The sequence below is a fragment of the Scyliorhinus canicula genome, chromosome 10, assembly GCF_902713615.1.
Source record: "Scyliorhinus canicula chromosome 10, sScyCan1.1, whole genome shotgun sequence".
Lineage (NCBI taxonomy): Eukaryota > Metazoa > Chordata > Chondrichthyes > Carcharhiniformes > Scyliorhinidae > Scyliorhinus > Scyliorhinus canicula.
Window position 1 is genome coordinate 160118187 of NC_052155.1, and position 27484 is coordinate 160145670.

The window sequence follows — 27484 nt, forward strand, 5'->3', positions numbered from 1 at the left end:
ATGACCATGCCTCGTCCGGCGTCTCAAAATAGTGATGCCATTCCTTGTACATGACCCATAGCTTCGCTGGGTGTAGCATCCCAAATTTCACACCCTTGCTGAAGAGGGTTGCCTTCACCCGGTTGAATCCAGCATGCCTCTTGGACAGCTCCGCCCCCAGGTTCTGGTAGATGCGTAGCACGCTGTTCTCCCACCTGCTGCTCCGTTCTTTTTTTGCCCACCGCAAGACAAGTTCCTTTTCCAAGAAGCGATGAAATCTCACCACCATGGCCCTCGGCGATTTATTCGCCTTGGGCTTCCATGCGAGGGCTCTGTGCGCCCCGTCCAGCTCCAGGGGTCGAGGGAATACCCCTGTCCCTATCAGCGTCTCCAGCATCTTGGACACAAATGCTCCCGCATCCGACCCCTCCACACCTTCGGGGAGGCCCACAATTCTCAAGTTCTGCCTCCTGGACCTGTTTCCTAGGTATGTATGGAGGTATTCAACTTGCTCAACATAATTTAGGATTACCCAGTAGTAAAAGGATTACTCAGTAGTAAGGGCGGCATGGTAGCAGTGGTTAGCACGGTTGTTTCACAGCGTAGGGACCCAGGTTTGATTCCTGGCTTGGGTCACCGTCTGTGCAGAATCTGCAAGTTCTCCCAGTGTCTACGTGGGTTTCTACGGGAGCTCTAGTTTCCTTCCACGAGTCCTGAAAGACATGCTTGTTAAGTGAATTGGACATTCTGAATTGCACCTCCGTGCACCTGAACAAGCTCCGGAGTGTGGCAACTAGGGGATTTTCACAGTAACTTCATTGCAGCGTTAATGTAAGCCTACTTGTGACACTAATAAAGATGATAAAGTAGGCAGCTCACCGCCAGACTGGATGGGATTTAAATAATCAGTTTGTTCATGTAGATTACACTACTCGGTTATTGTCAGCGAAGGTTTACCAGGGATGGTGGGAATGCCATATGATGAAAGATTGACTAGGTTAGGGTTGCTCTCACTGGAGTTCAGAAGAAGAAGGGAGTTCTTAGACTAAACTGGGTAGATGCAGGGAGGATGTTCCCAATGGTGGGTGTGTCCAGAACCAGGGGTCACAGCCTGAGGATTCAGGGTAAACCATTCCAGACAGAGATGAGGAGACATTTCTTCACCCAAAGAGTGGTGAGCCTGTGGAATTCATTACTACAGGAGTAGTTGATGCTAAAACATTGAATATATTCAAGAGACAGCTAGATATAGCACTTGGGGTGAATGGGATCAAATGTTATGAGGAAAAAGTAGGATTGTGCTATTGAGTTGGATGATCAGCCATGATAGTGATAAATGGGCGAGCAGGCTCAAAGGGCCTCCTCCTGCTCCTATCTTCTACGTGTCTATGTACATGTATATTGGTGGAAGGGACAGAAAGGAAATGTCAGACATTTTGTATATGATTCATTACCTGCCTCCCAAAAGTGCAATTTTCTGAAGCATTTATAATTTAAAGACAATATAACGCAGAACAATAAATGCATTTATTAAATATGTTTTTTTTTAAATGAATCTGGTTACAGGCCCAATATTTGAATTTTCATAAATTGAAGTAACTTAAAAGTGAGGGCTGGAAAGAGTAGAATGATCAGTTAGTCGAACACAATAATGAAATGAGAATCAAGATACTTCAATTACATATTTGCACTTATCTTTCATCACATAAATCATGAAAACAATTCTTGAAAGTTCTTGATTTCCAACTTTATTTTCCAAATATGTAAAGCATTACAGAAAAAAACAGGTTACAGATGCATCTTTTTTTAACGATTGTATCATCGTTAGACTGAAGCAGCTTATATCTTTACTAGGAATTTTCTGTATATTTCTATTTTAATGTTTATCTTAATCAGTTTCTGGAAAATATATCTTCGACCTAAAGTAATATTACTTGAACTTCTTTAATTCTGATTTAATTTTGATGAAATTTAGGTCTGAAGCAGTCTCCAAATTTAAGACACTTTGTTTTCGCATAGACACAATAATTATTTTACCACAGCCACAATATGCTTCTTTTTCTCAGAAACAAATGGTACAGAGCCTGGTTTGCTATGCTTGCGACGATTCATTTCCCTGAAAGAAAAATAGGTTTGTAATCAGCTACTATTTGGTCAAATACACTTTTAAACATGAATATATTTGCATGACTACAACTAACTGTGGTACTTTCTCTTCAAAAAGCTAAACAAAACCATGCATACAAGTCTCATTAATTGCCTCTAAATTAATGAAAGAACATTTCATAACGACAAAAAAATTCTAAGAACAGGCAGAGATACAGAAGTGTGGCGGTGGGGGCATTGCTGGGGCTTTCCACAGACAAATATCCAAAATACACGTCCCTTCCTACCTCTCTTCCTAAAAGACTGTCAATGCCCGTTTGATGACTGATTACCTTACTACTGAAATATCCTTTATTTCAGGGTGATTGGGCCTGTGCTCTCCTAGTCTCTTCCCTCCTACCACATGCTACTTACACATTCTCTTTTTCTCAAATGATGATCAAATCTGGTTGAACATATTGGTTGAGATTCCATCACATAACTTCCACCCGACCGGTCAAACACCTAATGCCCCCCCCCCCCCCCCTCCCCCCCCATCCCATCTCAAAACATTTTTACAATTAACAAAAAGTGTTCACAGAAAATGTAAAAAGCAACTTCCTGAGCTCCCGGTTTGCCATTTCAGTCCCTCTCCCCAACCACGACTCCTACACAATTTATCTCTCTTCTAGCAAAGCTGGCACCACCTAGTCTTATCAGTGATTTTAGCTCACCCTTTTTACAATGATCCATTCCTGCTATCCAACTACCACAGAATTCATCCTCAGTTTGAAAGTTTATTTTAAACTGTATACACATCGTCCCCAATACTTGCGGCTGTATGTAACCATTCTCCTGCCTTCTTGATCTTTCATTATCTAATTCCTGCCTCACTGAGATGATATTTTCATATCACTTCTTTATAGCTTTTAAAAATCTGTTTGCCAGAGACTGAATCCAGAAAGGTAGTAATATTAGGAAATAAACATTCTAGATCCAGGATGTGAAGTAAGAATCCTTTCTTTATCCCAATATTTGACAACTAGCTGATGAAGTAGAAATGTTAAGCTCTCTTGATTATGCAATTTTGTAGTCTTTCAGCTATATTGGAACAGAAATTATTACAGCAATAAAGATACACGTTCAGGGATAGGTTACTTTATTAGCCATAAAAATAGTTAAAAACTAATAGATATGATTTTACAGTTCAATGTGAACTCATTCATAAAAATCAACTCCAGCATATAGATTATAAAAAAGATCTCTTGTCCATGGTGGCCTTCCGGTTATCTTTTTTTTCTACACCATAACAAATGGGTTGGTGCTTTCAGCTCCAAAGCGCTATAGTGGACCTGTTAGCGGTTTTGAAATTATGAAGGGACTTGATCTAAAACTAGGAGGGCAACTACAAGATAGTCACTAATAAATTAATAAGGAATAGGAAAAAGCTTATTTACTCGGAGCATTACAAATGCAGAACTTGCTACCACACCGAGTGGCTGAGGCGATTAATACACATGCATTTAAGTTAGACAAGTTCTAGATGTGTAATAAGGAGGATGGGAGAAGGGTTGTTTGGAGCATAAACAACAGCATTGGCCTGCTGGGTTGAATAGTCTGATCCTGGTATCTGAAATTCTGTCATTGTATCTAACATTTTAAAATATTATTTTGACAAGTGGTCTAAATTTTGCACATCTTATTTTTCTACTTACCACTTGTACCAGACTGACCATGGGAGGTGGGAGCTGAAAGCTAGGTTAAAGGGTTTATTTTCATTCTAGTTTAAAGTCCATAATATAAAGACTAATGTGGTCAGATGAAACATGCAAGGGGCTCTGCTGAACGAATATAATTGTGGGAGCTGAAAGTGACAGCAGTTGCAACTGAACACGGATTTGCTCATTCAAATATACATGCACCCAGGGGTGAAGAGGTGCAGAATAGTTTGTCTATCCAATTTAGTTTACTAACATTTATAATTGTATTTATTGCTGAAATGAGTCTCAGGATAAAATTAGAGGAATCCAACAGCATGCTGTCTTTTGGCTTATGGAACTGCCTGATTAATACTAACAGATTCTGTAAGCTGGCAAGCAGGGAAGAGAGCTCGACAGCTCCCATTCTCCTGCAGCTGGCTTGTTCATCGATACATTAGAATACTTTGGGCTCATACATATGGCCGTATGTGTGTTTGTGTGCTAACAGATGGATACAGAGGCTAATTTGGACTTTGGGGAGTTCATCAGGTTCAATGTTAAAGATGTTGAATTAGGCAATTCCAAAAGCCCTTTTGCATACTAAATGCAGCACAGATGAGGGGGTGATAAAGCAAAAATCTCAAATTAAATTAATAAGGACCCATGGAACGAAAGCGAGGCAAACAGCACACCTTAACAGAAAATAGTATTTAGACTTTTGCAATCCTGCATTAAGTAAATCACATCAAATTATCCAATAATAGGTTTTGCATCAAGGAAATGGCAGATGGCAGACAAGTGTTCTTCTTGAATTATTATGCAGTATATTACCTGGTGAAAAACTGAAACTCAATGTCGTCATCCCATCCTGTTACATAATGCAACCTTAGCTGCAAGCCCTTTCACTTTAAAAGCTAGCTCGGTGTTTTACCTATCAAATTTATCCTGTGATTCGCTGAGCCACGCAGAACAGACATACTCCATTTACAAAATCCAGTGTGTGCTGAGTTAGCCAAACACACAGTCACAGCAGCAGCTGGAATGCTACTATTGGCCTCAGAGTTGTTCGACTAGAGAAGAGAAAATTAGCTAGGAATCTCTCCCCTGGTGGCTGTCCGGAAGTGGAACCTAATGTAATGTATGACTTTGGGAAAGAACACGAGGACCGAAAAATGGATGAGAAAAATAGGTTGCCCAGTCAGAATATGTAAACACAACAGCCAATTCAACAATTATATTTGTAAAGCACCTTGCCCAGTGAAGCAGTTGAGGCTCCTTCATTAAATGTTTTTAAGGTAAAGATAGATAGTTTTTTGAAGAAAAAAGGGATCAAGGGTTATGGTGTTCGGGCCGGAAAGTGGAGCTGAGTCCACAAAAGATCAGCCATGATCTCATTAAATGGCGGAGCAGGCTCGAGGGGCCAGATGGCCTACTCCTGCTCCTAGTTCTTATGTTCTTATGTTAACATAAACATCCCAAAGTGCTTCACAGGAACATTATAGAGCAAAATCAGACACTGAGCCACAAATAAATATTAGGAAAATAACCAAACACTTGAACAAGCCTTGCGCAAGTCAGGACAAGACCAGAGTTTTTTTAAAATATAAATTTAGAGTAACCAATTTATTTTTATCCAATTAAGGGGCAAATTAGTGTGACAAATCCACCTAGCGTGCACATCTTTGAGTTATGGGGGTGAGACCCACGCAAAACAGAGAGAATGTGTAAATTCCACACGGACAGTGACCTAGACAAGAGTTTTTGATGACCTTGAGTTAATGGAGGATAGAATGTGGGTGGGGGGGGGGGGGGGGGGGCAACCACCAGTATGTTAGAATAGTCAGGAGAAGAGATAACAAAACCATGAATGAGGGTAAGTAGCAGAGAAGCTGAAGTGGGGTGAAGCTGGGCAATGATATGGATGTGAGAATAGGCAGTCTTGTAATGGTATGGTTGTGTGGTTGGAAGTTCATCACCAGCTCAATTATGACACCAGGATTGTGAACAGTCTTGCCAATAGCCAGGAAGAGGGATGGAATCCAGAGCTAGGAAATGGGGTTTAGAATGGGGATCAAGTATAACGAGCTTGATCAAACAGTCTCGTCATGCCCGACTCGAGATGCGACAAAGCCTATAAATCTTGCAAGAGGCCTCTTGTGAGAATTGCGATGCTTGGGATGTCTCGTGAGATCCGACAAGGTCTCACGAGACGTCATGACCTGGATCTTGCCCTCACGGGACAGGATCCAGATTTGAATATTTAAATGAACAATTAGGCTCACTTAAATTTGTTGGCGCCGGATTCTCCCAAGGCCCGAGATCGAACGCCTGTGCCCGGGAGACCTTGCCACGGTGCTGTTTCGCACTGGCCCACACAAACATGATCAGGGTAGGGGAGGGGGACTCCCAGGCCATCAGAGGCCCATGTGGTCAAGCTCTCGGCAGGGTGGTACCCTAGCACTCATGCTGCCACCCAGGCACCTTGGCACTGCCAACCTGGCACCAGTACCTGCGCATCCTGGCAGTACCATCCCACTGCCTGGTAACTGTCAGACTAAGCCAACCTGTTTAGGTGACAAGGTGGCAGGCTGGCAAGGATGCCAAGTGCCAGATTGGCACTGCCCAGGGTGCCCTGGCATTATGAGGTGGGGGGAGGAGGGAGGCTAGAGGACCCCCTAACAGGCAAGTTGGGGCACTGGGGGGTCCAGAGGCCGCGGTGGGGGGGGGGGGGGGGGGGCCAAAAATAGGGGAGATCGGGGCAGCATTTAAAAATGGGGCCCCAATTTCTTCTTGCACTGATGAGCTCAGCTCAGGAAATGAAGGTAAGTGCGGTCTCGGTGGGGCATCCCGTTTGATAGTGGGGTCGTTCTCGGCGATGCAGGTGCAGAGAAACACCATCCTAAACGCGGCCAAAACGGAACTCTCACTGTGGGCTTCGGGTTTGCACCCTATACTCCTGATCTGGCTGGGTCCATTGCCACTTCCTAGCAAACCATGCTTTCATGGAGTCAGACTAGCTTTTCAAGGACTCATGATTCATGGCCCCTTAGGTATGAATGGATTAAGCTTTTCCACGTATGTTTAAAAAGGTTCCCTCGTCCAGACATGTCTTTCTTATAAAACTGATTTTACTACAGTCCTATAAAAAAGTGTCAGCCAGACCAATAGCAGTAACTGCAAATTTCGGACACCTCTTTATCTTGTGTAAGTAAACACTGAGCAATTGAGAAATAGATCAAAAAAGAAAAAGCTGTCCGTCAAGCACAGATGTTTCAATAGACTAATGGATGTCTGGGCTCTCAGTAAAGGCTCATTACGCATTCTGTACTCTTGCAACCTCGAGGATAAAATTCCAGCCTATGAAGTGAATTATTGTGGGTCCAAACTAATTTTCACTCCAGTGAGCTTAGTGCAGTTAATAATTGCCTCAGATTTTATTATTGTAGTCTCATTTTAGACCTGTAGCTTTATGTTGGAATGCAGCATTTATGGGCACTTCGATAAAATTCTGAATCAAATTTTCATTTCAAATTAATCTTAATAATAGAAAATACCATATGTGGGATGTGGTATTGTGAAACTTACTTTCTGCGCCGTGCTTCTCTCATGATGCGGAGTTCCTTTGACTGGTTGTGTATCATTTTCGGTAAATGGCGGTGACGGGCTATACGTTTGACGTGAGGATGGTGCTGGAATTTTTCTTTCAATTTTTGATTGTAGTTCAAGCTAGCCTTTTCTCTTGGTGCAAGCTAAAAAAACAAAGTAAATGGCATTAATGCACCTAAATACTTTAAATCTACTGTTCAAAAGCACAGATTTCAATTAAAATTAAAGGTTTGAATTTTCCAGCTTAAAGGGCGGGATTCTCCGACTCCCCGCCGGGTCGGAGAATCCGCGTGGGAGGCGCGAATCCCGCGCTAATGTCAACTGCCATATTCGCCGGTGCTGTTTTTCGGGCGGGGGCGCAATCCCCGCCATGCCAGTCGGGGGCCGTTGGCAACGCCCCCCGGCGATTCTCTGGGCCCCGATTGGTCAATTTTTGGGCATTCCCGCCGGCGTGGGTTATTCAGGTCCCAAATGGCAGGACCTAGCCTTTAGGTGAGTATGCGTGGGCGGTCCTCGGGGGGGGGGGGGGGCCACGGTGGCCTGGTCCGCAATCCGGGTCCACCGATTTGCAGGCAGGCTTGTTCCGTGAGGGCACTTCTTTCCGTCCCGGGCCCCGCCATATTGCCCAAGGGCCGGCGCGGAGAAGAGAACCCCGCGCATGCGCGAGAATACGCCGGCCAGTCTGCGCATGCCCGAATTCGCTTCGGCCTTTAGCGCCAGCTGGAGAGGCACCAACCCCTCCGCCGTCCACCTAGCCCACTGGACAGGCGAGAATTCCTCACTTTGGTGGGCCGTTGACGCCGGAGTGGTTGATGCTTGTTTTCCCTCCGGCATGGGAAAGTTAGTCCCCAGAAGGTAGAATCCCAGCCAATGTCTCATTACCATTCATAATTCTTATTTCAGTTTTTTATTACTAATATGCACCAGTATTAATATTTCTTGTGATGCCATGCAATATTAATTATTTAGATGTTCAGTAACGTAGTTCAAAGGATAAGCAATTTGTTTATGGTAGCACAGTTTTGGATTAAAACCAGTTAAAGCTGAATAAAAACTGAACCCAAAGAAAAGAAAGACAATCTGAGGTGAAGAGATCAAATTTTAGGAATGTCTAATCAAAGTTAAACCTTAACGGCATTTAATTGTGTGACTATAAGGGTCCATTTTAAAATAAAATTTACAACATTATCGCTCATCTTGCCTCAGCGACATTTATGTAAAGAACAATTAAACACGTGAAGTGCCATGCTTGGACAATATTTCAGGGATTATGCTTTAAATAATTCAAACAACTAAAATGACTTACACAAATCACCAAACAAATTAAAAACTTAATTAACAAATAAAATCTTTAAATCTCAGTTTTTATATAAAGGATGGTTCTAAAGTTGGAATTTCAGTCGAGTGAGAAATCTTAAAAAAGTGGATTAATAAACTAAATTGCAGCCTAAATAGGCAAGTGGATATTGTATTTACACAGTTGAAATTTTCATGAGTAATTCATCAATTGAACATCAGCATTCTTTCCCTATCCTTAGATGATGACAGAATATTTGCAGGTTGAGGCAGTGGAAGACAAATGAAGAGTCCAAAAGGAAATATTGAACATGTGGTCCTGTAGTTCAATTGAGATTTAGATTTGTCATGTGTACTAAGGGACAGTGAAAAACATCGTCCTGCGTACAATTGTGGATTATTATTAACATGGGAGGTTTATGAGGAAATAGCTGAAGACTTTGAATGTCTTAATGAACAAACCCTCTCCAGATCATGTGAACAAAATTTCAGCTCAAAAGTGTTTCTTAAGCATTTTGAACTAAAATTGCTGAAAAGATTTGTAGTTCCTAATTCTATAGCAACGTTTCAAGCACGGATCAGATTATGAATCTTTAGAATTAATCAAATGGCTAAAAGGTATTCGGGCTGTTTGAGGAACAATGCAAATAGCTGTCACCTACAAATAATCCTTGAGAGGTCCAGCCAGTGTCCATCCACCACCACCGTCCTCTGTCTGAATGAACTTGTTCTTACTGGTTTAACCGCTTTTTTAATTTCTCACTTCCTCCAAATAAAAAGGTGTTGGTATGGGAAGTCTCATCTTCTGTAGGGTATGTGGAGCACTCTCTTTCAGTCTTACTCCCCGACTCCCATTCTCCTCTTTCAGCTCTTAGCGTGGCAAACTGAGGAAGTGTCCTGCTCTTGCCACAAATGAAAAATGTCAGTAATTTGGCTTCCAATTTACACCTCCCCTCCACATTCATATGGTTGATCCCTGACTTCCCCTATTGCTCCATATCAATCTCTGGGCTAGGCTGTCTACTAATACCTACAAGCCCGCCAACTCCCACACCACTTCTTGGAAGATCTCATCTTCCTAGTTTCTCCCCTCTCTGTTGCATCTGTTCTTTCAATGTCAATTTCCACACCAGTGTGTCCAATAAATCTTCCTTTTTCTTCATCAACAATTCCTCTCTGTTGTGATTGACAGGACCCCTAACGTGCACATACTATTTGCCAAACTTCTTCCCTCACCTCTTTTGTTCCCTGCCGGAACCACAATAGAGGCTCCTACTCTTCACCTTCTACCTCTCAAGCCTCTATATGGATTATCCTCTGTCTCATGGCACCACCAAAGATATGTGAAGAGAAAAAGATTGAAGAAGACAAATGCAGGTCCCTTAGTCAGAAACAGGGGAATTTATAAAGGGGTAAAAAAAAAAATGGCTGGCCAACTAAATACATACTTTAGTTCCGTCTTCACAAAGGAAGACAAATAGCGTACCAGAAATGTTGGGGAACACAGGGTTGTGAGAAGGAGAAACTGAAGGAAATCAGTATTAGTAGGATAATGGCGTTGGGGAAATTGATGAGATATTAGCCGATAAAACCCCAGGACCTGATAATCTCCATCCCAGAGAACTGAGGGAAGTGGCCCTTGAAATAATGGATGCATTGGTGGTCATGTTCAAAGATTCAATACATTTAGGAGCAGTTCCTACAGTTTTGGGGGAAACAAATGTAATCCCACTATTTAAAAAGGGAGGCAGAGATAAAACAGGAAATTATAGACCAGTCAGCTTGATGTCATGAGTGGGGAAATACTGGAGTCCATTATAAATGATTTAACAGCAGAGTACTTGGAAAACAGTGGCAGGATCAGATACAGTCAGCATGGATTTATGAAAAGGAAGTTATGCTTGGCAAATCTACTGGAGTTCTTAGGGGATTTAACTAGTAAGATTGACATGGGACAGCCAATAGATACGTTTTATTTGGACTTTCAGAAGGCTTTCGAAAAAGTCCTACATAAAAGATTAGCGTATAAAATTAAAGCACTTGGGATTGGGGGTCGTGTATTGAGGTAGATAGAAAACTGTTTGACAGACCGGAAACAATAGGAACAAATGGGTCTTTTTCCAAATGGCAGGCAGAGAGTAGTGGGGTACTGCAGGGATTGGTGCTGGGGCCCAAGCTATAAACAATATATATATATTAATGATTTTGATGAGGGAGCTAAATGTACCATCTCCAAATTTTCAGCTGACACAAAGCTGGGTAGAAGGGCGAGGTGCAGTATCCAGTATCTCCAGCACCTCATTGTGATTAGGCATCTTGCAGCATTCTAGTTTCTAATGAGTTCTACAACTTCATTCTTCGAGGCCACTTCAATAGATGGGATTATTGGATTTCAAATGGGTAGAAAAATAGCTTTCCTTTTGTTTTTTTAAACCTATTACCGACAAGACTGTGCACTAATGCATTTGTATAAAATCACCAAATTGACCTCAGCATTCAATGCAATTAGTTGGTGCAATATAGGATGAGGCCTATACTTGCAGACCATGACCTTGCAGTGCTTCACAATACCTCTTCCAGTGTGATCCCATTTAACTCACTACCACCTTCTCATGGGTCATTAGGGCAACAAGTGCTTTCCTTACCAGTGATGTTCGCATCCCATTAACAAATATATATGTTTTAAAACTTGAAAATTAACGTGACACCAGCCACCAGCACAAATAGCAATAAAGCAGTACAATAATATTCAGGATATAATGATTAAAGTTTGCATATCGCAATGAAACAATCACAATTAGAAAATCATAATGGAATAGGGCAGAATCAATATGGTTTTGTGATAGGAAAATTGGGTTTTAACTAATTCATTAGACGTCTTTGAAGTAATAAGAAAGGTGGGTAGTTTGGTTTACTTAGATTTCCAAAAGGCATTTGATAAGGTTGCTAAACAAAGTAAGAGCTCATAATGTAGGGGTAACATATCAGCACCGTTAAAGGATTGGTTAGCTAACAGGAAGCAGAGAATATGGATACACAAGTCTTCTTTGGGTTGGCAAGCTGCATCAAGTGAAGTGACACAGGGATCAGGGGCCTCGACTATTGGAAATCTCGATCAATGACGTGGATAAGGGGACCAAATGTATGGCAGCTAAATTTGCTGATGACGCCAAGATAAGTAAGAAAGTAAGTTGTCAAGGAGGTACAGGATCTAAAAGGTATATTGATATAGGTATAAAGATAAAGGTATAAAAAATAGAGTGATATTGCATAACCCAGTGGTACAGGAGGGATTTGGGTGTCCTGGTACAGGAATCACAAAAGTTAGCATGCGGGCACAGTAAGAGATTAGGAAGGCATTGTTATCCAGTGTTATTTATTGCAAGGGTAGGGCCTTGGTGAGACCATATCTAGAGTGCTGTGTACAGTTTTGGTCTCCATGTTTGGAAAAAAATATATATAATTGTCTGAGCAGTTCAGAGAAGATTCACTTGACTCGGTCCTGAGATAAAGGGTTTATCTTATGAAGAAGGTTTGAACAGGTTGGACCTATACCCGTTGAGAGTTTCGAAGAATGAGAGATGATCATATTCAAACATACAAGATCCTGATGGGACTTGGTAGGGTGCATACAAGGAAGATATTTCCTCTAGTGGGGATGTCTAAAACTAGGGGACAAAGTTTAAGAATAAGAGGTCGCTCTGATAAGATTGTGACGAGGAAAAATATGTCCTTTAAGGGTCATTGGTCTGAGGAATTTTCTTGCCCAGACAGGAGTAGAGGCTGGATTACTGAGTTTATTCGAGGCGGTTAGATAGATTTTTGATAGGCATGGGAGTCGAGGATTATACGGAGCAGACAAGAAAGTGGAGTTGAGACCACAACCTGATCAGCCGTGATCTTATCAGTCCACTCCCGTGTCTGAGCCCCAAATTCCAAAATAATAAGTGAAAACAGATTTTCATATTTATATAATTAAAGTATTTTGTACTAAATATTATAGTAGATACTCAAAGGTTTTAGACAAACTATCTAATTCATTCAGCATTTCCTCCCCTCCCGCACCACCAAGGTCAATTTACTCATCTGCTCCCACTAGACTACTCTCCCCCACTTGGATTTCTCCACCCAACCCAGATTCTGTTACTGGTCACTAACTCAGTCAGTGAGTGGCGGCAGTTCCTCCTCAGTCGGTGCCAAAACTTGGATCCATGCTGCTGGACAAGGGCGAGCCATCTCCTCAGGAGGTAGGACTTGGATCCTGTGAGCTCTGAACCTAGTGGACTGGGGTTTGCAGCCTCTTGCATCACTGGACACTTGGGTTGCGCCGAGCTCTTAAGTAAGCTCGGCCAGAGGTGGCACACAGCGGTGACTGCTGCCCAGAAAGAAATGTGGCTAAGACCATGTCCAGCTGGGCTAGCCCATTCTGCTGCTCCAAGTCTCTCTCATCCTTGCTGCTTTTCCAATGATAGACTGTCTCTGGAGGAGCACCAAGAGAGGGAGAGAAGAAACATGTTACTGCAGGAGACGGAACAGGAACATGGGAGATACAGGATTGGAGGAGTAGCTCCTCACAGATTGTCTCTCCCCGCCTTGTTACTCCTCCAATCACATTTCTGCAGTTAGTTCCAGCTCTCACTGGCAGACCAGGGTTGTTTATTTTTAACCCCCCGCCCCGTTCCAACACCTTGCCTCATTCCCCAAGGTGGGAAAATACAAAGAAATACAACAACAAAAATTATCCTATTTACTTTCACCGTCAATATTTTGAGCAGTTCTATGAAAACCCCATAACCTTGAATGGTCCAAAGAGAACCCAGCTTCGCCAATCTTTCCATTTAACAGACTTCCTTGGCACTATTTTAGTAAATTCCCTCTGCACCCTCTCCAAAGCATTTACATCCTTCCTAAAGTATGATGTCTAGCATTGAAAGCAGTATTGCAGCTGAGGCCAAATCAGTATTTTATAAAAGGTTTAGCATAATGTCTTTGCTTTTGACTTGGTCTCTTTGTTACTATAGCCACACTGTTGTTTCAAAAAGCCATCTCAACTGATCATAAAATTTACAGTGCAGAAGGAGGCCATTCAGCCCATCGAGTCTGCACCAGCCCTTGAAAAGACCACCCTAGCCAAGCCCACACCTCCATCCTATCCCCATAACCCTAAGTAACCTTTTTTTGGACATTAAGGGCAATTTAGCACAACCAATCCACCTAACCTGCACATCTTTGGACTGTGGGAGGAAACCGGAGCACCCGGAAGAAACCCACACACACACACAGGGAGAGCGTGCAGACTCCGCACAGTGACCCAAGCCGGGAATCGAACCTGGGACCCTGGAGCTGTGAAGCAACTGTACTAGCGTGCTACATCCTTCAAGATTTGTGTATATAGAAGCTCAGGTCACTGTTCCGGAATGCCATTTATTGCCTCTCCTCATTCTTCCTACCAAAATGTCATATTTAATTCATCACTTTAGCATTAGATTTCATTTGCGATGTGTCTGCAGATTTCACCAGTGTCTCCTTTAAGCCTGTTACTATCTACCTGCATTGTCATACTAACTGCAAACTGTATGCCCTGTACATCCTGTGCCGCTCATTAATATATATCAAAAAGAGCAGTGCTCCTAACATTGACCACTGGGAAACATTAAAATATGCTTTCCTCCAGTCAACCATTACTTTCTGCTTTTGGTTCCCGAGTAAATTCTGTCCCCATATTGTCACGATCCATTTAACCCCGTGGGCTTTAATTTTGCTTAGAAAGTCTATTATGTGATGCTTTATCAAATATCTTTGGAAAGTACATGTACGCATGAACTGCACTATCCTCTCTGTTACTTTAAAGATCTCAATGAAGTTAGTGAACCAAGTCCATGGTGACTTTCATACTTTATTAAGTGCCAATTGATTTTATCAGATTCCAGTTCAGTTGAAAAATCAACCTGACATGGTGGGGTTGATATTAAATCTCTCACCATAGGCAGGAGAGGGTTGGAGGTGATAAAAACGGTGAAACATGACTACAGGTTGCAACATACGCCTGTCTGTGCTCGGAGGGGCAGGACAGTCCGTAACAATACTTAGGTCAGACGCAAGAAAGCTCTAAATATAGAAAAGAGCTGTCAGATCAAATGGTCAAGTGATTAGTACTACTCGAGTCAGGAAGAGCATGATTGTTGCTGCAATTGGCCACCATTGCTGCTGCCACTACCTCACCTCCACTAAATTCATTATTAAGAGTCTTCTGTCACAAGATCTCTCTCCCCTCCCCATTTCGAACTGTTGGTCCAACCCACCCCATCTGTCCTGCAGTAATCCCCTTCCACCATCCTGATTGCCTGTCTAACCCAGCCTTTATTGCCTTGCCATATCTCCCTTCTGATTGCCGATATGGGCACCTCCATCCCTCAATCCTACCTTTCCTTCTGATCCAATGCCCCCCCCCACTACTTCTGCCCCATGAAATTGTGTTCTTTGCCAGTATGAACCCTGCTAACACCTCAATCTTTCTCGTTTGCCAGGAACCATCCCAAAGGCTTTCTTGCCCAGCAGTCGGCCAATTTGTCAACATCTGGCTGCCAGATGAGGAAGAGTAAGAAAAAAATGTTAATGCGGTCCTATCATTAAATACCTCTCTCCTGGTTTCCCCACCCTGAATTCACAAGTGCTGGGTCCCTTCCTGAAAATATCAGGACCATTAACTCTGTTTCTCTCGCTACAAATGTTATTTGACCTGTGGTATTGTGCGAAGCAAATAATGGCATGATGGGAAAACTAGTCAAGTTTCTTGGTACAATGAAATTTAAACTAACTTCGCATAACCCAAGGCACAAATACAAGCAGAAAAGGTCAACTTGACCCGAAAACTTGCTGACTCTAAACTCGGATAAAACTCAGTCGTCATACCCCAGAGCAGTCTAATTACACAAGATAAGCTAGAACTAGTTTCTTTCGATACTTAAACAAGTCTGCTCCGTTTCTTAAACATGCGACCAAAAGACAAGATAATGATATGAGACCCCGAGTCCTCTAAAGGTCAGCAAGGTGACACAGTTTAATGATTATTACTTATGTTTTACTTTTGATCAAATTCCTGACCAAGCTGTATTCACGTTATCTTGATTTTATAATGTATAAATGTCGACCTTTTTTTGTAATGCGCAGACTTGGAAAGGAACCAGCAGTTTGTAATTGACTGCCTTCCGACTCCAAGTTTCAGCCATACTGCTAGCCGTTGTAGTTCGTAAATAAAGCTTAGTTTTGCTTACCTAACGAACCTTGTTGAATCTTTCTATCACAGTCCAGAAGCGGGGAAAATATTGATTACGACAGACCTGCTGAGTGGCTCCATCACTTTCTGTTTTTTATTTAAAGATAGAGCAATGTTGGGAAACAGAACAACTTTGCACTTTTTACAAGTTTGCAGGCACCAGCCAATTGGTCAGGTGTCTCGATCCAGATAACTATGTTGCTCTAACTCAACGACAATCTCAGAATCTGCAATTTAGAAAATATCCCAAAATGTATCACTTGAGCTAGCAGGCTCCAACATTAAACATCCGTGTGGCTTCTGAATACAGTATTCAATTTAGAATCAATTTGTGGTGAACTCAGGCAATCTGTGCTGTGAATTTAAACCAATGAAAAATCAGCCTGACACTACTCAAATATTAACTCGCTTCTAAACATCAGCACAAAATGACCATTTTCTCACTAGTCTCATATTGTGGAATATTTACTAATTAATTGCACCCGGCTGTTTGTCCCAAACTCTCTTACCAACATAATGTTTATGACTCAAGTACCTTTTATATAGTCTGAAATGGTTACAGCCTGTCGTGTCTGCGCCAATTTTCTAAGAGTAATTTACCGAGTGGCACTAGCTCACCTTTTCTGTACAAATATTTCCTCTTCAGGTAATGATCCAATTCTCTTTTGAAAGCCACAACTGAACCTGCCTCCATTACACTCTCTGCCAGAGCATTCCAGATTCCAACCACTCGCTGTGTAAAAACAATTTTTTCCTCACGTTGCTGTGTTCCCCAATCAATTAAACCAACATCCTCGGATTCGCAATCCTTCCACCAATGGGAACAGTTTCTTCCTCTTATCACCTTTGTCAAATCTCCTCTCAACCTTCTCTGCTCCAAGGAGAACAGTCACAACTTTTCCAATCTATCAATCTAACTAAAGTTCCTCATCACTGGAATCATTCTTATGAATCTCTTCTGTGCCCTCTCCAATGCTCCATATCTTTCTTCAAGTGTGGTGCCCAAAACTGGACGCAGTACACCAGTCAAGGCAGAACCAGTGTTTTATACAGGTTTAGAATAACTTTCTTGCTTTTGTACTGTATGCCCTGATTTATAAAAGGCTAGATCCCAAATGTGTTTTTTTTTTTGCAACTGCTCTCTCAACCTGCCCTGCCACCGTCAATGATTTGTGCACATATAATTAATTCCAAGTCCGTCTGCTCTTGCACCTTCTTTGGAATTGTACCCATTCTATTAGCTCTTTCCCCATTCTTTCTACCTAAATGAATCACTTCACACATCTATTCAATTTCATCTGCTACTTTTATCAGCCTACCCATGCATTTTCGAAATTTAACGCTATCCACGGTTCACAATACTTAGTTTGGCGTGATTTGCAAGTTTTGAAATTGCTTCCAGTACACCAATGTCGAGGTCATTAACATATATCAAGAAGAGTAGGTGCCCTAACATGGATTTCTGGGGAACCCCACTATAAACCTTCCTAGGCTAGCCTGAAAAACAGCCATTCATCACTATCTGTTTCCTATCACTCAGGCAATTTCATATCCATGTTGCTATTGTCCCTTTTATTCCATGGCCTCTAATTGTGCTGACAAGCCTTTCAGGAGACACTTTTATCAAATGCCTTTTGGAGATCTATGTTCACTACATCAACTGCATTATCCTCATCTATCCTGTGTTAAATCACAAACTCCAGAAAGTTAATTAAAATGTTCTGCCCATACAATTCTGTGCTGGCTTTCCTCAATTAATCTGCATTTTCCCAAGTGACTATTAATTTTGTCCTAATTTATCATTTCTAAAAGCTTCCCCATTACCGAGGTTTAACTGCTTGGCCTGTGGTTGCTTGGCATATCCTTGCACCTTATTTTGAACAAGGGTGGTTTTGTAAAGAACTATGTCTGGACAGGAAAATAAAAGCAAAATTATGTAGATGCTGGAAATCTGAAATAAAAACAAAGTGCTGGAAAAACTGAGTAGGTCTGACAGCATCTGTGAAGAGAGCAACAGAGTCAACATCTTGAGTCCCATATAATTTCGTTGGAAATGAACATTGTTTTGAAGAAAATTCATATCGGACTCAAAACGTTAACTCTTGTTCTCTCTCCACTGATCTTATCAGATCTGCCGAGCTTTTCCTTTTTAAAATCTTGACAGGCTTGTACTCATTTTCTTTAAAAAAAAATAAATTTAGAGTACCAAATTCATTTTTTCCAATTCAGGGACAATTCAGCGGGGCCAATCCATCTACCCTGCACATCTTTGGGTTGTGGAGGTTAGACCCACACTAACACGGGAGAATGTGCAAACTCCACACGGACAGTGACCCAGAGCTGGGATCGAACCTGGGATCTCAGCGCCATGATGGATTGTACTCATTTTCAAAGAACATCTTCCAATTATTTCCCCCAATGTGGTACTTAATACACTACTGATTAACAGCATTAAGATAGCATGATATTCAGCTCAATGTAATCGAGGTCATTTTTAAATCGGCAAGCAAAAAAACCAAATCATTTTACTCTAATTAAATCACGGCTTTCACTTTTACACCTCAATCAATGAGGAATTTCAACTTCCATTATCAGTTAAATAAATGTAGCAAGCTCCAACCAGTCAAGTTCATTTTTTTAAGTCTTTCTAAATGGTTGCTTCTGTCTTCATAAATCCTGTCTCATTCTTTTTACCGAAAACTGTCAAAACAATCTAAATTGTGAGGGCTTTTATTATAATTAAAAGCAATGATTTTCTTTAATTCAATTTATTTAGGAAGAGGAAATTGCTGCTGATGTGGTGCAACTGCAATGCTACTCTAGACAAAAAAAAAGAGCATCAATAAAGTAATTTATGAAAGCCTTCAAAATATGGGCAACCAAATGAGAGTTTTTCGCTAGATAATCAGAAGATCATCAAGCCAGAAACTCTGCCAGAATGCTGAAGAGACTATTATGCAGGTATATTTTTTTACACAGTTATTAAATACAGCAAATTCAAGTCAATCAGTTATGGTTTCACGGCTTCAGCCATTTCATTCAGGCAAATCTGTACTTTGACAGGGAAATGTACTTTAAAAGGAAATGTAATTTTAAAAAAAATCTTACAAAAGTGGGACCTAAGTATTCAGTTTCTCATTTATTTTTTCAGTGGGAGGACAATTCTAAACAACTTATATTTGCATAGAGCTTCTTGGGTAATAAAATATTAGCTTCTTCTCAATTTTCTTGATAGGACTCACACAGTTATAAACCCACACACAGTTACGGAGGCCAGTATTTACTGTCCATCCCCAATTGCCCTCGTAATGGTGAGCTGCATTCTTGAATATACCAGAGTAGCTCGCTAGGCTATTTTGGAGGGCACTTAACCACTTGGTTGCAAGTCTGCAGTCACTTATACTTCACATGGGGTAGGAATGCCTAAAAGGACAATGAACCAGCATCATCATAGAATTCACAGTGCAGAGGGAGGCTATTCAGTCATCGAGTCTGCAACAACCCTGGGAAAGAGCACCCTACTTAAGCCCATGCCTCCACCCTAGTCCCGTAACCCAGTAACCCCACCTATCCTTTTGGACAGTAGAAGGCAATTTAGCATGGCTAATCCACCTAACCTGCACATCTTAAGACTGTGGGAAGAAACCGGAGCACCCAAAGGAAACCCATGCAGACACGGGGAGAAAGTGCAAACTCCACAGACAGTCAGCTGAGGCCAGAATTGAACCTGGGTCCCTGGAGCTGTGAGGCAGCAGTGCTAACCACTGTGTTTCACCGTATTCATTGCTAACTATTTATTATTCCATAATTTCCTTAACTGAATTTAAATTTCCCAATTACTGTAGTGGAATTTGAAATCCTGTTTCCAGATTATTAGTGGATTACTCATCCAATAACATAAACAATAACACTGTAGGAGTTCCTCAGGCTAGCAGAGTTAGAAAAACGTGTTAGGCAAAATTAGCAGAAACCTTAACTGGGTCAGGCACATACACGGTGATAAGAAGAGCAGGACAGAAGTTGGACATTCTGCGGTAAATGACTCACCCCTTCAGTTGAAATACAAAACCTTTTCACCACTACATAGCCACAAATCAGGAGTGTGCAAGAGTAATTGAAAATAAGAGGGTAAAAGGGAGATGGGGCAACTCAAAAAAATCACAACCACTAGAATCATAGAATTTACAGTGCAGAAGGAGGCCATTCGGCTCATCGAATCTGCACCAAGCCTTGGAAAGAGCACCCCATTTAAGACCATGTCCCCGTAACCCCATCTAACCTAAGGGCAGTGTAGCATGGCCAATCCACCTAATCTGCACATTCTGGACTGTGAGAGGAAACCAGAGCATCTGGAGGAAATCAACGAGACACGGGGAGAACGTGCAGACTCCGCATAGACAGTGACCCATGCCGGAAATCGAACCCGGGACCCTGGAGCTGTAAAGCAACTATGTTAACCACTATACTACCGTGCCGCTAGGAATACTAACGTGACTACAGGCTGACATGTCCCCTGGACCCGATGGCCTGCAATACATCTGTCGTTGCGAAAATGGTGGGATCTATCATTAGGGAAATAGTAGGATATCTAGAAAATCATAATACAATCAGCAAACTCAACATGGCATTTAGGAAAAGGAAATTGTGTTTGTGAAAGTTCTTTGCTGTAACAAGCAAACGTAAAGGGGAATCAGTATGTGTTGTGCATTTGGATTTCCATAAGGCATTCTATAAGCTACTGCACATATATTTACAACACCACCTGCAAGTTCCCATTCAACCACACAACATCCTGACTTGGAACTATATCACTATTGTTTCACTTTCACTGGATCTAAATCCTGCAACTCCCTGCAATCTAGAGAGGAGATATTGGACATCAAGCAAAAAATGAGAGAAAATAAGGAAGGTGGTGGGTAGTATGGTCAAGGATTAAAATTTGAAGCAGCGAGAGTTCAAGGTGAAGAAAAGAATACAGAAGTACTGTGGGTAAAGGTTCTGCTACACTTTAGGAAGTAAATAGTGGAAAATGCACAGTATATCAGAGCCAAAGATTGGAAGGTACAAGCTGGGGTATAAATCTGGAGCAAATTGCATTTACATTACCAACGGCTCTCATAGTTCTAGCAATATATCACAATTTTAAATAAACTTATTCTCCAATGCAAATTAGCAGGAATAAGCCATTTGGCCTTTTGAGCCTGCTCCACCTTTTGATAAACTCATGGCTAATCTGACTGTGGCTTCAGTTCCACTTTCCTGTCTACCCCATGTACCCCTCGACTCCCACGTCAATCAGAAATCCATCTAACTCACCCTTAAATATGTTCAATCACTCTGTCTCCACCGTTCTCGAAGAAGATCATTCCACAGACCAATGGCCCTCGAGAAAACATGTCTCCCTATCTTCATCTTAAATGGGAGACCCCTTATTTTTTAAACTCTGTCCCTAGTTTTAGTCTCCGCCACAAGAGGAAACATCCTCCCGATATCCACCCTACCAAGTTCCCTCAGGAGCTTATATGTTTAAATACAATCGCCTATCATTTGTCTAACCTCCAACTGATGCAGGTACAACCTGTCCAATCCTTCCTCTGCATCGCAGGCTCAATCAACTGAACTTTCTCTGAACTGCTTCTAATACAATTATATCTAGAGTAAGGAGATATACAGTACTCCAGATGTGATATCACCAACGGCCTGTGCAACTGTGGCAAAAGTTCCCTACTTTTACCTTTCATTTCTCTTGCAATAAATGACAACATTCCATTTGCCTTCCCAATCACTTGTTGTACCTGCATACTAACTTTTTGTGATTCATGTACCACAGCATGCAGATCTCTCTGAAATACTGAGTTCTGCAACACTCTCCATTTAAATAGTACACCGCTTTTCTATTCTTCATGCCAAAATGGACAAATTCACATTTTCCCACATTATACTATACCGGTCAAACCTTTGTCCAGTCATCGAGTCTACCTTTATATCTTTTTGTGGACTCTTTACCGCCTCTTAACAACTTATTTTTCTACCCAATGTGGCGTTATCAGCAAAATTAGTTACCCATATATTAATTCCCTTCACCCAAAACTTGCAAGGCAGGAGGCTTATTGACTAATGGGCCTAGTTTTAGAAGTACCAGTGAGGGCAAAAGAGAGAAGATGGGGAATAAGGAAATGGAAGTGAGGGAAGGCTTCAGTGCTATGTTTGCAATCTTTATTATCGCTGCACGTTGGAGGGCTCCCGTTCGGGAACGGCATTGTCGGGGTTTAATGCCCGGTCCTAGGGGCAGCGAAGGCAGTAAAAGTCGGGAGAAAGCACAGTAAAGGGAAATGTCGAGGATCAGTAAAAAAAACGGCCGTGCAAAAAGCAGCTGAAAGTCCGTCGGGAAGTGGAAAAGTCGCTGTGGGGTCGGCAAGGAAAATGGAGGCTGCAGCACCAGCGGAGGCCGCATTGCTTACGGCTGAAGAAATAATTAAGGTGATGGCCGTGGAATTCGAAAGGTAGTTCATAAAACACATGGAGGCAATGAGGAAGGAGATGGGGGCGGTTTTGAAAGTGCTGGTGGAGGAGGCGATTACCCTGGTGAGGACGGCGCTGGCGAGAGCAGCGGTGGAGGTGCGGGAGCAATGCGAGGCGCTGAAGGAAATGGGAGAGACATTATTGCAGCACGGTGAGCAACTTACCTTGATGGGGAAGGAGATGCGGAAGGTGATAGTGATCAACAAGGATCTGCGAAGCAAAATGGAAGACCTGGAAAACAGATCCAGGCGACAGAATTTGAGGATTGTGGGGCTGCCCGAAGGACTGGGAAGGCCCGAGGCCGACTGGGTATTTTGCCACGATGTTGGCGAAACTATTGGGGGAGGGGGAGGATCCCTCCCAATATGAACAGGATCGGGCTCATCGGTTGTGGAGGCCTATACCAAAGGCAAGTGAGCCGCCAAGAGTAGTGACTCTGTGCTTCCGTAGGTACAGTGTGAAGGAGAAGGTCCTGTGCTGGGCTAAGCAGAAGCAGGTGGTGCAGTGGGCTGGAGCTGGTATACGCGTATACCAGGACTTTACGGTGGAGCTGGCGAGGAGGCGGGCTGCCTTCAACCGGGTGAAGAGGGCACTGTACATTAGCAAGGTGCAGTGCTGCATTGTATATCCAGCGAAGCTGAGGGTGACCTACATGTTCAAGGACTTTTATTTTGGGACGGCGGAAGCAGCGGAGGAGTTTGCGAAGGCAGAAGGACTGTGGCAGAATTGAGAAATGGTCATGTCCCGATGTGGCCTCATGACTGTATTTTTTTTTTGTTTCACTGTGTGCTGGTGTATGGGCTAAAGGAGCCAACGTTGTATATATTTGGACAAGGGAAGAGATGGGACTTTCACTCGCAATGAGGGTTCTTTGGGGTGTGGGTGTGAATGCGGGGTTTGTGTGCTAATGGGGATTTCTGCGTTTTCCTGTGGCAAGGCAAGGGGGAAAGAGACCGGGAGGGGGCCTCCACGCTGGCCGGTTTAAGCCGGCCTGTGAATGGGAGTGAGGTGGGGGTTGGGGCTGCGGCCATCGAAGCCTGGCAGAACAGTCCGATGGGTCTAGCCGGGAAGGAACCGAGGTTGGGGGGGGTAGGAGTTTTACAAGAGGAAGTGGAGGGGAGGAGTTTACAACTCTTGGGTGTCATTAACGGTACTCTTTCGGAGGTTGGATGGCATTGAGTATCAGGGGTCGGGGGGGGGGGGGGGGGGGGGGGGGGGGGGGGGGTGTACTCTATAGATTAATGGTGACCATGGGCGATTCTGGACTCCTTTTTCTCCTTTGTTTCTTTTTCCCACCCTGGGAGGGTTTGTCTTATTTGATGCATATATTGACAGGTGGGCCGTTATTTGGGGTGGTGGGAGGATGGGATCGTTGTTGTTAAGGGGATTGACTTGGTATTTGTTACCGTTTACTGCTTGTTGGTGGGGTGTAAATTTTGAAGGAAAATGTGAAATTGGAGAATAAAAACATTTAAAAAAGATAGTAACCTTTATTGTCACAAGTAGGCTTATATTAACACTGCAATGAAGTTACGGTGAAAAGCCCCTGGTCGCCACATTCTGCCGCTGTTCGGGTACGAGGGAGAATTCAGAATGTCCAAATTACCCAACAATATGTTTTTTGGGGACTTGTGGGAGGAAACCAGAGCACCCGGAGGAAACCCACGCAGACACGGGGAGAACGTGCAGACTCGGCACAGATAGTGACCCAAGCAGGGAAATCGAACCTGGGACCCTAACGTTGCCTGGGAGAGTGGTTAGCGGTAGATTCCATAGGAGGGTTGAAAAGACAGCTGGATATATATTTGCAAGTGATGAATTTGGAGGGCAACGGAGATAGGGCTGGTGAATGGGACTAGCTAGATTGCTCTTTTGGGAGCCGGTGCAGACAAGATGGGCCGAATGGTCTCCTTCTGTGCTGTAAATAACAAACAATAATGAACAAATTATTGATATACATTCCATACGAATATGTGAACTAGGAGCAGGAGTAGGCCATTTTGCCCCTCGAGCTTCCTCCACCATGTAATAGGATCATGGCTGATCTGTAGGTAAACTCAAACTGCATCCTGCCTATCACTGATAACCTATCACTCCCTTGCTAACTAAGAATCTATCCACCTCTGCCTAAGAATCTATCCATCTCTTCCTGAAATATTGAAAGAATCTGCTCCCACCACCTTTTCAAGAAAAGTTTGAAAGACGCACGACTCGAGAAAATATTTGCCTTCATCCCTGTTTGAAATGGGTGATCACTTATGGAGCCATGCTTGTTGGGAGCAAATCTGGTAAAACCATGAATATGGTTCATGATTTAAAAATCACAAACACCATGTGGTTGGATGTTACGCATTGGTCTGAGATTTTTGTGAAGTTAATCCTCGGATGTAGGCAGAAAGCTGGTAATTATAGGCCAGTGAGCTTAACTTTGGTAGTAGGGAGGATGCTGGAATCTATCATCAAGGAAGAAATAGCGAGACATCTGGATGGAAATTGTCCCATTGGGCAGACGCAGCATGGGTTCATAAAGGGCAGGTCGTGCCTAACTAATTTAGTGGAATTTTTTTTGAGGACATTACCAGAACAGTAGATAACAAGCAGCCAATGGATGTGGTATATCTGGATGTCCAGAAAGCCTTTGACAAGGTGCACACAGAAGGTTGCTGCATAAGATAAAGATGAATGGCATTGAGGGTAAAGTAGTAGCATGGATAGTGGATTGGTTAATTAATAGAAAGCAAAGATTGAGGATTAATGGGTGTTTCTCTGGTTGGCAATCAGTAGCTAGTGGTGTCCCTCAGGCATCAGTGTTGGGCCCACAATTGTTCACAATTTACACAGATGATTTGGAGTTGGGGACCAAGGGCAATGTGTCCAACTTTGCAGACGACACTAAGATGTGTGGTAAAGCAAAAAGTGCAGAGGATACCAGAAGTCTGCAGAGGGATTTGGATAGGTTAAGTGAATGGACTAGGGTCTGGCAGATGGAATACAGTGTTGACAAATGTGAGGTTATCCATTTTGGTAGGAATAACAGCAAAAGGGATTATTATTTAAATGATAAAATATCAAAACATGCTGCTGTGCAGAGGGACCCGAGTGTGCTAGTGCAGGAGTCGCAAAAGTTGGTTTTACAGGTGCAACAGGTTATTAAGGCGGCAAATGGAATTTTGCCCTTCATTGCTAGAGGGATGGAGTTTAAGACTAGGGAGGTTATGCTGCAATTGTATAAGGTGTTAGTGAGGCCACACCTGGAGTATTGTGTTCAGTTTTGGTCTCCTTACCTGAGAAAGGACGTACTGGCGCTGGAGGGTGTGCAGAGGAGATTCACTACGTTAATCCCAGAGTTGAAGGGGTTGGATTACAAGGAGCGGTTGAGTAGACTGGGACTTTACTTGTTGTAATTTAAAAAGATGAGGGGGGATCTTATAGAAACGTATAAAATTATGAAGGGAATAGATAGGATAGATGCGGGCAGGTTGTTTCCACTGGCAGGTGAAAGCAGAACTAGGGCATAGCCTCAAAATAAGGGAAAGTAGATTTAGAACTGAGTTTAGGAGGAACTTCTTCACCCAAAGGGTTGTGAATCTATGGAATTTCTTGCCCAGTGAAGCTCCTTCATTAAATGTTTTTAAGATAAAGATAGATAGTTTTTTGAAGAATAAAAGGATTTAAGAGTTATGGTGTTCGGGCCGGAAAGTAGAGCGGAGTCCACAAAAGATCAGCCATGATCTCATTGAATGGCGGAGCTGGCTCGAGGGGCCAGATGGCTCCTAGTTCTTATGTTCTTAGGCGATCATTTTCTAATAAGTATGATTGTCCACCGTGTCACTGGTCATGGGTTTTTGCATGGCTGATGAGCCCCAACCTAGAGCAGCATCTTTAGCTGTGCATGTGATTGTTTCCAGGAGGTGGGATTAGTCCTTGTACTCAAGGCCGCTCGCAACCCTTTCTCTTGCTGTCAGGTGTTCACAAAGAATTGTGTCTCTTCATTCAGGAGATTCCTCCAGGTATGTTCTGAGCAAGGATCTTCCAGGCTTTAACATCAATGCTGCATTTCTTGAGGTAAGCTTTCAGAGTGTCTTTGAAGAGCTTCTAGTTTGGGTGCCTTCCTTGAGCTGGACGAAAAAGATTTGCTTCGGCAATCGGGACTCTGGCAACCCAAGCACTTGGCTGGTTCAGTGGAGATGGTTTCGAGTGATCATGGCCTCGATTCTGGAAGTCCTAGCATCTAAAAGGACGCTGTTGTCAGTATGCCTGTCCTCCCAGCTGATGTCAAAAATAGATCTCAACAGCGTTGATGGTATCTCCCCACGTGGTGTCTGTATGTAGTCCAGGTTTGAGCCATATAGAAGAGTTGGGAGGATGACTGCCTTGTACACGAGGATTCTAATATCAGCACAGTGTCACTGTCATTGAAGCCTCTCATCCCTAGGTGTCCGAAGGTAGCATTCGTGGATTGGATACGATGATGGATTTACACTGCAATGACAGCCTTAGATGAAAGGTGGCTCCCCAGGTAGGGGAAATGTTCCATGTGTGAGAGAGTTTCTCTATTCATCTTGATGGAGGGAGAGACCGTCTCTTCCCCTATGGCGGGTTGGTCTTCGAAATGCTCCGCGAAGACATAAAGCAGAGCTTGGAGATTCTCTTCCAAGAGAACGGAAATGGTGTTTTCATCCACATACTGAGTTCCATGAGCGATGTCAGTGTCACTTTCTTTTTGGATTTCAACTTGAAGTTGAAAAGTTTTACATCCATCCTGCAGATGTCCACTCCACTGGGAAGCTTGCAAGAACAAGGTGAATGATGATGGCAATGAAAATAGAAAAAAGGGTTGGGCGATGACACATCCCTGCTTGACTCCAGTTTTTACCTCAAAAGGCTTCTGTCATACTTTTGGTGCCGAGGACTGTTGACAACATCGTGTTGCGAGGAGTCGGAGGATGTTGATGAATTTCTCTGGACAGCCAGCCTTTGACAGGATCTTCCACAGCACTTCAAAAGCCTTGGTCAGATC

The 27484-nt window shown here is 42.8% G+C and overlaps 1 protein-coding gene across 1 annotated transcript in view; it reads right to left on the reverse strand.

Moving 5' to 3' along the window:
• Positions 1 to 1527: 1527 nt before the first annotated feature.
• Positions 1528 to 27484, reverse strand: part of dcaf13 (ddb1 and cul4 associated factor 13) — a 76547-nt gene continuing 50590 nt past the window's right edge. Inside the window, exons 10-11 of the mRNA XM_038810039.1 lie at positions 7350 to 7513; positions 1528 to 2095 (exon numbers count right to left, since the gene is read on the reverse strand). Of these exons, the coding sequence (XP_038665967.1) occupies positions 2008 to 2095; positions 7350 to 7513 (252 nt within the window). The 3' untranslated portion in view covers positions 1528 to 2007. The remainder of the gene's footprint in view (positions 2096 to 7349; positions 7514 to 27484) is intronic.